General features: G+C 47.6%; 1 protein-coding gene across 1 annotated transcript; it reads right to left on the bottom strand.

Annotated features, from left to right (window-relative positions):
• Positions 1 to 2,772: 2,772 nt before the first annotated feature.
• Positions 2,773 to 10,487, bottom strand: LOC311126444 (uncharacterized protein; the record flags this gene model as incomplete). Its single annotated transcript, XM_084200439.1, has 8 exons — positions 2,773 to 2,920; positions 3,237 to 3,472; positions 3,569 to 3,632; positions 3,715 to 3,805; positions 4,330 to 4,593; positions 4,869 to 4,955; positions 5,061 to 5,120; positions 10,358 to 10,487. 8 exons carry the CDS (start codon positions 10,485 to 10,487, stop codon positions 2,773 to 2,775), a joined length of 1,080 nt encoding a protein of 359 aa, XP_084056565.1.
• Between the last annotated feature and the right edge of the window lie 689 nt (positions 10,488 to 11,176).

Genomic DNA, 11,176 nt, shown 5'->3' with positions numbered 1-11,176 from the left:
CAAGGGAGAGGAATAAATCAAAGAGCTCGTGGACAACGGACCCATCATAGAGGTCAAAGAGGTGGACATGGGCCCCATCAAAGAGGTCAAAGAGGTGGACATCAGAGAGAGGGAGGCAGACGGCAGGGAACTGTCGTGTCTAATGAAGTCCGGGCCAAGAGGCCTTGCCATGGCAGAGGCTGCCAGATTAGTTCATCCCAATCTGAAAAAGATCAGCTGTTAATTAGATTATGAAAACATTTCGCCAAGAAAACCGGTTAATCTGCAGGATATGCACTATGCTTTACCATTACATTTAAAGTAAATTACACATTGTAATGCATGTGGTGACCGTGGTAGTGTGCTGACCTACCAGCAGGAGTGGCAGTTGTGGAAATGGTGAGGGCCAGGAATGACATATGGCTGTCTGAAATAAAGCAGGCCATTGAGGAGAATGATGACACCTTTGCCAATGTGCATCCATCAGCCTACTAATAATCACCTGCCTTTTGAAGAGGCAGCAGGTATCTATGGAACACATTTACCTGGTGCCTTTTGAGAGGAACAACCACCAGATAAAACAGCTGTATGAGTATGTTCAGGTACAGCACTATATACTGTATCACTGTTACTATGTGATGCACATGCTACTTCACAATACATTACTGGAACTATACTATAAAAGCACTAAAGATGGTGTGGTAGGACGTAGGCCATGACTTGGATCCTACAACGCTGCACACCTCATTGTGTTTCTCAGTGAAATTGAGCAGGCCTGTCAAGGTGAAGGGGTCACCTATGTCATTGTATGGGACGATGTCAGGTTCCACCATGCAGAGGTGGTTCAGGTATGGTTTCGGGCCCATCCCCGATTCGTGACCCTATACCTGCCCCCATACTCTCCTTTCCTCAACCCTATTGGGGAATTTTTCAGCATGAAGGTGTATGATGTCCTGCAATGCATGAACAATGAGGACATTCACTATGATGTGGATGAGAATTTATAGCCAAATGCTCAAGACAGGCTTGATGCAAATTAATGCGTGCTAAAGGTTGTTTAATTTTCATTCATTTTATTTGTTTCATTTTTGCATGAATTATGTGTAGAGGATGTCTTCATTGATCACCTTTGATTGCACATTGGATATATATTATGGAAATTATAGCTCTTCTGTCAATTTTGTTGGGTAATGTAAGTGTATTGCCTAATGTGAAAACGGTGCAATTTACAGTACAGTAGCATATTACTTTCAGCACTTCTAAGGGCGATTTGAAACACATATCTTGCATTGTTTGCTATTGGATTAACTGGTAGTTAAAATGACTAAATTGAAAATATAGTATGTTGTGTTTTGGTGATTAAACCAATGTTCTCATTACATTTCAGAATGAACTTATATTTTGAATTAATGGATGTGTGGTGATAGATGTTTACAATCAAAATTAATGTACAATGACAGGTTTTGAATGAAAGACTGGCTGCGTTATAAGTGTGACCAGTTTGGAGTTTTGTACTAAGAGTCGTGAAAATGTACCACGTATGGGTGAAAATAAAACCAAAACGATTTTAAAAAACGAGAACCTTTTGCATGTAGTGTTGATAAAACACGTTTGTGTGCGTGAATGTTTGTGTGTGTCTGTGTGTGTGCATGTTCATGTGTATGACTGTCTGTCTGTGTGTGTGTGTGTGTGTGTGTGTGTGTGTGTGTGTGTGTAGGCATTTGGATTTGATGTTTAACAAACATATAGATGAGCTGGTTAAGAAGATAAGATTTAAAGTTGGCTTTTTTTACGGAAACAGGTCGTGCCTTTCTCTAAGCACTAGGAAGCAGATTATTCAGTCAACCTTTTTATCTGTTCTTGATTATGGTGATATTATTTATCAAAGTGCAGCTGCTACTACTCTTAACCCTTTGGATGCCATCTACCATAGTGCCCTTTGTATAATAACAGGAGACAGATTTGATACTCATCAACGCATACTGTATCAAAAGGTTGGCTGGCCTTTGCTAAAGACTCCACTGAAGATAGTGTTATAATAAGGTCAAAACAATGACAATTACTTTTATTCTTTAAAATGTATCAGAAAAAATGTCACACTTTACACAGTTTACAAAAAAAAACATTTCATAAAAGCGTTAAGAAATGTTGCATCAAGCAGAACCCTTTCCTGGACATTGAGGCAAAATTGTGCCATAGTTTGTAATAAAAACAATTAAAAATATTTATAAAAAAATCAAGCAAACTTCTAGGATGTGTATCATCTAATAGTAGCATATGAAGTAATACAATATAATAGAAACACAATAACTAGGACCTTGAGGTTGCCTACTTCAGAAATACATATATTTTTTAAAGATCTGGTACTCAGAAATATTAACGATTTTACTTAAGAAATATTAAACTTATAAAATGTTCAACTATATTATTATATACTATTATAAACTGGTTAGTTTGGGTCTTGGATGCTGACTGACTGAAATTGCATTTCAGAAGTGAATACTGTATATCAGACAATATACCACGGGTATGGCGTAAAAAATACTATTTATGTTGGTAACCAGTTTCTAATAGCAATCAGGCCAATATACGACGGCATATCCGCTTTGTGTCAAGAACAGCCCTTAGCCGTAGTATAAACACCCCAGTTTATAATGGCCAATATTCCACACCCCCTCAAGCTTTATGGCACTTATTTTGAATATAAGGGTTTTTGTCAAACTTGTTGAGTTCAGGTCTTCTTGGTTCTGGGTTTGTTGTGTTCAGGTCTTCTTGGTTCTGGGTTTGTTGAGTTCAGGTCTTCTTGGTTCTGGGTTTGTTGTGTTCAGGTCTTCTTGGTTCTGGGTTTGTTGTGTTCAGGTCTTCTTGGTTCTGGGTTTGTTGACTGCCTTGACTGTAGATCACAGAGGGGTCCTCCTCAGCTGATTGTGCTGCTGCAGGTCTGAAGAGAGAGAAACAGAAATGAAACAAAGGTGCGTCCCAAATGTTGGCACCCTATACCCTTTATAGTGCACTGCCTTTGTAGTGCACTAAATAGGGAATTTGATGCCATTTGGAACGCAAAATGAGCAGTTCCTCAAAACCATCATTACATCAATACATGTCATAGTAATTTTCTTGAGATGTCCATTGTTGCGTTCGTAGTTTAAGGAAATGACATCACTAGTGGTCACTATGGGTCAACTGTTTTCCTTATTGATGACATCTCCTACAATAAGCAGCAGCATATGAATTACCTTAATGCAGAATATGCTTACTGGGTGGCAGCAGTGGGGCGGTTGAATTTCACAGCAGCGTACTGGACATCCTCGTCCTGTTTCTGGGGTTGAGGCAGTTGGACGGTGGAGTACAGAGGGACTTCCTGGTTTTTGGAGCGAGAGAAGTGGACGCTGGTGTAGTGAACAACATCCTGGTCTACGTTGGCTGCTGTCTGTGTTGCAGTAGGGGTCATGGCCATGCCTGAGACGTTGTCATACACTGGACTAGAGTCTCCCTGATGGGGTGAGAGGACAGACAACATGAGGAGTGGAAATGTTCCACAAAGCAATACCCAGACATCACAGTCATCTTCTGATTCAAACAGACTCACCTGTCCATCGTCTGCTGTGTCTCTTGTGTCTCTCGTGTCAGAGGTGGATTTGGAGGACTTCTTCCTGTTTGTTAACTAATGAATTAATCAATCAATCAATGTTACTAAAGTTAAATAATAAATAATAAATAATACAATTCACTCACCTAAACCACGTGAAGCCAGAGAGACAGAGGATGAGAACCAGAACAACCACTATGATTCCAACAGCTGTAGTCATAACTGAGGTTTGTTTCCCTGTAATATAATATGGATGATGTGAGTACATGGCATGATATAATAAACTAAAAATAAACTGAAATACAGGACATTAAAGCAATACTTGTTAAGGGATCTTATAACATTACATTTACATTTTAGTCATTTAGCAGACGCTCTTATCCAGAGCGACTTACAGTTAGTGAGTGCATACATTTCTTTTTCCATTTTTTTTTTTCATACTGGCCCCCCGTGGGAATCGAACCCACAACCCTGGCGTTGCAAGCGCCATGCTCTACCAACTGAGCTACATCCCTGCCGGCCATTCCCTCCCCTACCCTGGACGACGCTGGGCCAATTGTGCGCCGCCCCTTGAGGTCTCCCGGTCTAGTGGCACAGCTAGCACTGCGATGCAGTGCCTTAGACCACTGCGCCACTCGGGAGATTCAAAAATATAACCCAATGTATAGTTATAAACTAAGGAGTAATAACACAAAGTATAATGATTAAGATTAGATTGAAACATGTAGTTTTGTAATGAAGTATTGAAGATGAAACTTGACCTGCTACAATGATCATCAGAGCTGTAGAGTTCTTAGATGCTATTTTATTCCGGGCCTCACAGTAGTATTCTCCACTGTCCTCAGAGCGTATGTTAGTGATATTGTAACTCTGTCCTGATGCTTTTGGTGAGGTTATGTTCTTCTTGTACCAGGTGTATTTGTACACAGGTGGGTTGGCATCACTGCTGCAGGTCAGAGTCACTGAACTGCCCTCCACTATTTCGCCAGAGGGACTGACTGACACTGAGCTGTCCTTTGGGCCATCTGGCAGACAATATGTATCAACACATTGTTCATACATATTGCTTTACATGAGGAGCATCATGGAACTTACACTTATGATTGAAATAATTGAAATATTAATATAAATATGTGTAACTTAGAAAATAATGTAACAATACAGTGTTTGTGTAGTACCACAGTAGTGAGATGAGTACAATCATGGAACTTGGACATAGATTGAAATAATAGATAGATAGAATAGATAAGAGAAGATGTTACTAAAAGAATACAACTGGAGATGGATCACACATACTCACATCTGACAGTGAGAGTCTCTTCAGGAGAGTGGAGATCCTCATGGCCTTCCACAGCACAGGAGTATCTGCCTGCATCCTCACTGCTGGCTGGGTTTAGGAACAGACTGTTAGATTGGTTGGTTACATGTCCGTTCTTGTACCAGATGTAGGTGGGGTTGGGGTTGTCACTCAGAGTACAGGTGGTGGTGCTACAGGTCAGTGTCACCTTCTGTCCCTCTGTCACAGTGGCAGGAGTCACCTTCACCTGCAGACCTAAATGAAAGGGGATTAAAACACATATCATGAAGTAATAGTTTGCAGTATTGATAAGATGTGACATGCAGTGTTTGTCAGAGCTGGCGTAGGTGTGGTGTGGGAATCAGATGCAGGATGCAGAAGTAGTCCAAAATACTTTAATAGAGTCCACAGAATGAACGGCTATAAACAGAGCCGGAGGCACAAGAAAAATAACGCACTCAGCCTAATAAACAAACAGGCACAATAGTGCGGACTCTCTTACAGAAAAATTAGCACAAACTTGACATGGAAACACCTGCTGACAAAGAACAACTACACACAACCACAAGACAGAAACAATGAGAACTTAAAGGACACATAATCAAGACAAAATGAGAAACAGGTGTACCAAAACAGACCAAACCAAACGAACACAGAAACAACGAACGGTGGCAGCTAGTACTCTGGGGACGACGACCGCCGAAGCCTGCCCGAACAAGGAGAAGGAGCAGCCTCGGCAGAAACCGTGACAGTACCCCCCCCCTTGACGCGCGGCTCCAGCCGTGCGCCGACCCCGGCCTCGGGGACGACCAGGAGGACGCGGAGCAGGGTGCGTGGGATGACCACGATGGAACTCAGTCAGAAGAGACGGGTCTAAGATATCTCTCCTCGGCACCCAGCACCGCTCCTCCGGACCTTACCCCTCCCACTCCACGAGATATTGGAGACCCCCCATCCGGAGTCTCGAATCCAGGATGGACCGAACTGTGTACGCCGGAGCCCCCTCGATGTCCAGCAGGGGCGGAGGAGTCTCTGCTATCTCACAGTCCTGGAGTGGACCAGCTACCACCGGCCTGAGGAGAGACACATGGAACGAGGGGTTAATATTCTCATAATCAATAGGAAGTTGTAATCTGTAACACACCTCGTTCAACCTCCTCAGGACTTTAAAAGGCCCCACAAACCGCCGACCCAGCTTCCGGCAGGGCAGGTGGAGGGGCAGGTTTCTGGTCGAGAGCCAGACTCGATCTCCCGGTGCATACACCGGTCCCTCACTGCGGTAGAGATCGGTGCTCGCCTTGTGTCGACGGATGGCTCGCTGCAGATGTACGTGAGCAGCGTTCCATTTCTCCTCCGAGCGCCGCACCCACTCATCCACCGCAGGAGCCTCGATCTGGCTCTGATGCCAAGGTGACAGAGCCGGCTGGTACCCTAGTACACATTGGAAAGGAGTGAGTCTGGTGGAGGATTTGCGAAGGGAGTTCTGGGCCATCTCGGCCCAGGGAACATACCTCGCCCACTCCTCAGGCCGGCCCTGGCAATACGACCTCAGAAACCTACCCACATCCTGGTTTACCCGTTCAACCTGCCCATTGCTCTCCGGGTGGTACCCCGAGGTAAGGCTCACCGAGACCCCCAAGCGCTCCATGAACGCTCTCCAGACTCGAGAGGTAAACTGGGGGCCTCGATCAGACACTATATCCTCGGGTACCCCGTAATGCCGGAAGACGTGAGTAAATAGTGCCTCAGCGGTCTGTAGGGCAGTGGGGAGACCCGGCATGGGAAGGAGACGACAGGCCTTCGAGAACCGATCCACAACGACCAGGATGGTGGTATTTCCCTGGGAGGGGGGAAGGTCAGTAACGAAATCCACCGAGAGGTGAGACCAGGGTCGTTGTGGAACGGGCAGGGGTTGTAGCTTACCCCGGGGCAGGTGTCTGGGTGCCTTACACTGGGCACACACCGAGCAGGAGGAAACATAAACCCTCACATCCCTGGCTAACGTTGGCCACCAGTACTTAGTGCTAAGGAAGTGCACCGTCCGACCAATCCCTGGATGTCCAGAGGAGGGTTACGTGTGAGCCCAATATATAAGTCGATCCCGAACCTCGAGCGGAACGTACGTCCGACCCACAGGACACTGTGGAGGGCTAGGATCGGTACGCAACGCCCGCTCGATTTCGGAATCGACCTCCCAAACCACCGGTGCCACCAGGCAAGACGGCGGGAGTATGGGCGTGGGCTCAACGGACCTCTCCTCCGTGTCATACCGCCGGGACAGGGCATCTGCCTTACCGTTCTGGGACCCAGGGATGTACGTGATCTTAAAAACTAACCGGGCCAGAAACATGTTCCACCTAGCCTGGCGAGGGTTCAGTCTCTTAGCTGCCCGGATGTACTCCAGGTTTCGGTGGTCAGTCAAAATGAGGAAAGGGTGTTGAGCCCTCTCAAGCCAATGCCTCCACACCTTTAGGGCCTGGACCACGGCTAGCAACTCCCTGTCCCCCACGTCATAATTTCGCTCCGCCGGACTGAGCTTTTTAGAGTAAAAAGCACAGGGGCGGAGTTTCGGTGGCGTGCCAGACCGTTGCGAGAGCACGGCCCCTATACCAGTTTCAGATGCGTCTACCTCGACCTGGAATGGTAGCGCGGGATCCGGATGCGCCAGCACCGGCGCCGAGGTAAACAGGTCCTTCAGTCTCCCAAAAGCCCTATCAGCCTCAGCAGACCACTGCAAGCGCACCGGATCTCCCTTTAGAAGAGACGTTATGGGAGCTGCCACCTGTCCAAAACCCCGGATAAACCTCCTGTAGTAATTCGCAAAGCCCAAGAACCGCTGCACCTCTTTAACAGTGGTTGGAGTTTGCCAATTACGCACGGCCGACACACAGTCAACCTCCATCTTTACCCCTGACGCAGACAACTGATAACCCAAAAAGGAGACAGACTCCTGGAAAAACAGACATTTCTCTGCCTTGACATATAGGTCATGCTCCAACAATCTCCTCAACACTCGGCGCACCAGGGCTACATGCTCGGCTCGGGTAGAAGAATACACCAGAATGTCGTCAATGTACATGACCACTCCTTGCCCCTGCATATCCCGGAAGATCTCATCTACGAAGGATTGGAAGACTGAAGGAGCATTCATTAACCCGTATGGCATGACGAGATACTCGTAATGACCCGAGGTGGTACTAAATGCTGTCTTCCATTCGTCTCCCTCCCTAATACGCACCAAGTTGTATGCGCTCCTGAGGTCCAATTTTGTGAAGAACCGCGCCCCGTGTAAAGACTCCGTCATAGTCGCAATCAGAGGGAGTGGATAACTGTATTTCACAGTAATCTGATTGAGACTGCGGTAATTCAATACACGGGCGCAAACCTCCATCCTTTTTCTTCACAAAAAAGAAACTCGAGGACGCAGGGGAAGTGGAGGGCCGTTTGTATCCCTGTCTCAGAGACTCGGCTATGTAAGTCTCCATAGCTCTCTTCTCCTCTTGAGACAAAGGATACACATGGCTCCGCGGAAGCGCAGCTCCTACCTGGAGGTCTATCGCACAATCCCCCTGTCTATGTGGTGGCAATTGCGTCGCCTTCGCATTACTAAACACAAGTGCTAAATCCTCATACTCGGGGGGAATGTGCAATGCGGGCACTTGGTTTGGACTCTCCACCGAGGTCGCCCCTACGGAAACGCCCAGACATCGCCATACACACTGGGCAGACCACTCCTTAAGAGCCCTCTGTTGCCACGAAATAGAGGGATTATGGGTAATCAACCAGGGAAGCCCCAGCACCACTGGATACGCAGGAGAGTCAATAAGATATAGCTGTATAGTCTCCTCATGACCCTCCTGCGTCCCCATCCTAAGTGGAGCTGTGACCTCCCTAATCAACCCCGAGCCCAACGGACGGCTATCTAGAGCATGTACAGGGAAAGGATTGTTGACAGGAAGGAGGGGAATCCCTAACTCTGCACAAAATCTCTGATCTATAAAATTCCCAGCTGCGCCTGAATCTACTAGCGCCTTATGCTGGGAACGAGGTGCATCCTGTGGGAAGCAAACAGGTATGGTTAGGTGCACAACAGAGAGCTCTGGGTAAGTGGGGCGCCTACTCACCTGGAAGGACTCCCCAGTGCGTGGCCTGCCGTCTCGTCCCCTAGGAGACCCCCCCCAGCACCTGGCCGCAGTGTGTCCTCCACGGCCACAGTTGGAACAGGGGTTGGTCCCCCTGGGGCTCCTTCTCCTCTCCTCTCTAGCGCCAGCACCCCCGAGCTCCATAGGACTAGGCTCGGAGGTGCTGGAGGGTGGAATGGACGACCCCCACTCAGGACGTCCGCGGGTGGCCAGCAGGGTGTCTAGGCGAATGGCCATATCCACCAACTGGTCAAACGTGAGGGTGGTGTCCCTGCAGGCCAACTCTCTGCGGACGTCCTCCCGGAGGCTGCAGCGGAAGTGGTCTATGAGGGCCCGCTCATTCCACCCTGCGTCTGCCGCTAGAGTCCGGAACTCCAGTGCAAACTCCTGTGCGCTCCTCTTTCCCTGTCGGAGGTAGAATAGACGTTCTCCCGCCGCCTTCCCCTCAGGTGGATGGTCGAATACAGCCCTGAAGCGACGGGAGAACTCCGCATAGGTGATCGTCGCGGGGTCTATTCTCCTCCATTCGGCGTTGGCCCACTCCAACGCCTTGCCGGTGAGACAGGAGATGAGGGCGGAAACGCTCTCGTGTCCCGAGGGCACCGGGTGTACGGTGGCGAGGTAGAGTTCAACTTGTAGGAGGAAACCTTGACACCCGGCAGCGGTACCATCATACGCCCTCGGGAGCGAGAGCCGAATCCCACTGGGTTCCGGAGCGTGGACAAAGGGACTGACTGGTAATGGTGGTAATGTGGGAGGAGACGTGGGTGCCCAACTGGTCTCCAGGCGATGCAGGGTATTCATTACTCCCTGAAGAGCGTTGGTGATTTGAGCTATCCTGTCATCCTGTCCGCGGACGCGCTCCTCCCATGACGCGGTCGCTGCTGCTGCTCCTGCTGATTCCATGAGTGGTGTGTAGTTCTGTCAGAGCTGGCGTAGGTGTGGTGTGGGAATCAGATGCAGGATGCAGAAGTAGTCCAAAATACTTTAATAGAGTCCACAGAATGAACGGCTATAAACAGAGCCGGAGGCACAAGAAAAATAACGCACTCAGCCTAATAAACAAACAGGCACAATAGTGCGGACTCTCTTACAGAAAAATGAGCACAAACTTGACATGGAAACACCTGCTGACAAAGAACAACTACACACAACCACAAGACAGAAACAACGAGAACTTAAAGGACACATAATCAAGACAAAATGAGAAACAGGTGTACCAAAACAGACAAAACCAAACGAACACAGAAACAACGAACGGTGGCAGCTAGTACTCCGGGGACGACGACCGCCGAAGCCTGCCCGAACAAGGAGAAGGAGCAGCCTCGGCAGAAACCGTGACAGTGTTACCTGTGACAGTCAGAGATGTTCCAGGGAAGGTGGGCTCCCAGTTTGTCTGATCTGTTATGACTCTTAACTTATACTCAGCTGAATCCTCCTCTCTCAGGTCTGTGATTCTCAGGGTGGAGTCACTCTGCATATTTCTCAGGTACTCCACACGACCTCCATACCCCGGGCTCAGGATTTGTGGCGCCTCATCAAGTTTTCCTTTGTATACCAGTTTGTTTCGGAGACTCAATGACCACTGGGATATGTATAAGAGCAGGATATGTCCACAGATGACCCCTTCAAGGCACAGATACTCTGATGGGTGTAAGTCACGTGGAAATAACTGTGACCCCCAACATCTGAAACACAAGTACATTTTTCAAATGGAGTACATATTTTGAACTGTCAACATCCATTCATCGAAATGAAATAGCAGCCCTATTTCATGTCTGTTTCACTGCACATCAACACTGACCAATGATGTATTGGATGATTTTGTAAGACTTTAAAAAGTGTATTAGTCACACTCACACACTGCAGGAGAATTGATGCCTTTTACAGCACAGTAGAAGCTGTCTTCAGTTTTTAAGTAGACTGAGTATGAGGGGGAGGAGTCCTCTTGTACAATCTTACTGTTCCTGTACCAGATGTAGGTGGGGTTGGGGTTGTCAGTCAGAGTACAGGTGGTGCTACAGGTCAGTGTCGTTGACCACCATGTAGTGGTCACCTTCACCTGCAGGTCTGGAGTAGATAACAACATTAAATACCTCAATTACCTGTTGTCTAGTTCAAATGAGGCAGGAGTGGACGTTCTCAAATCATCAATTCAGACATTCCTAT

Source organism: Coregonus lavaretus (assembly GCF_964263955.1).
Source record: "Coregonus lavaretus genome assembly, contig: HAP1_SCAFFOLD_4080, whole genome shotgun sequence".
NCBI classification, from domain to species: domain Eukaryota; kingdom Metazoa; phylum Chordata; class Actinopteri; order Salmoniformes; family Salmonidae; genus Coregonus; species Coregonus lavaretus.
This window is presented reverse-complemented; position numbering and strand designations above follow the sequence as displayed.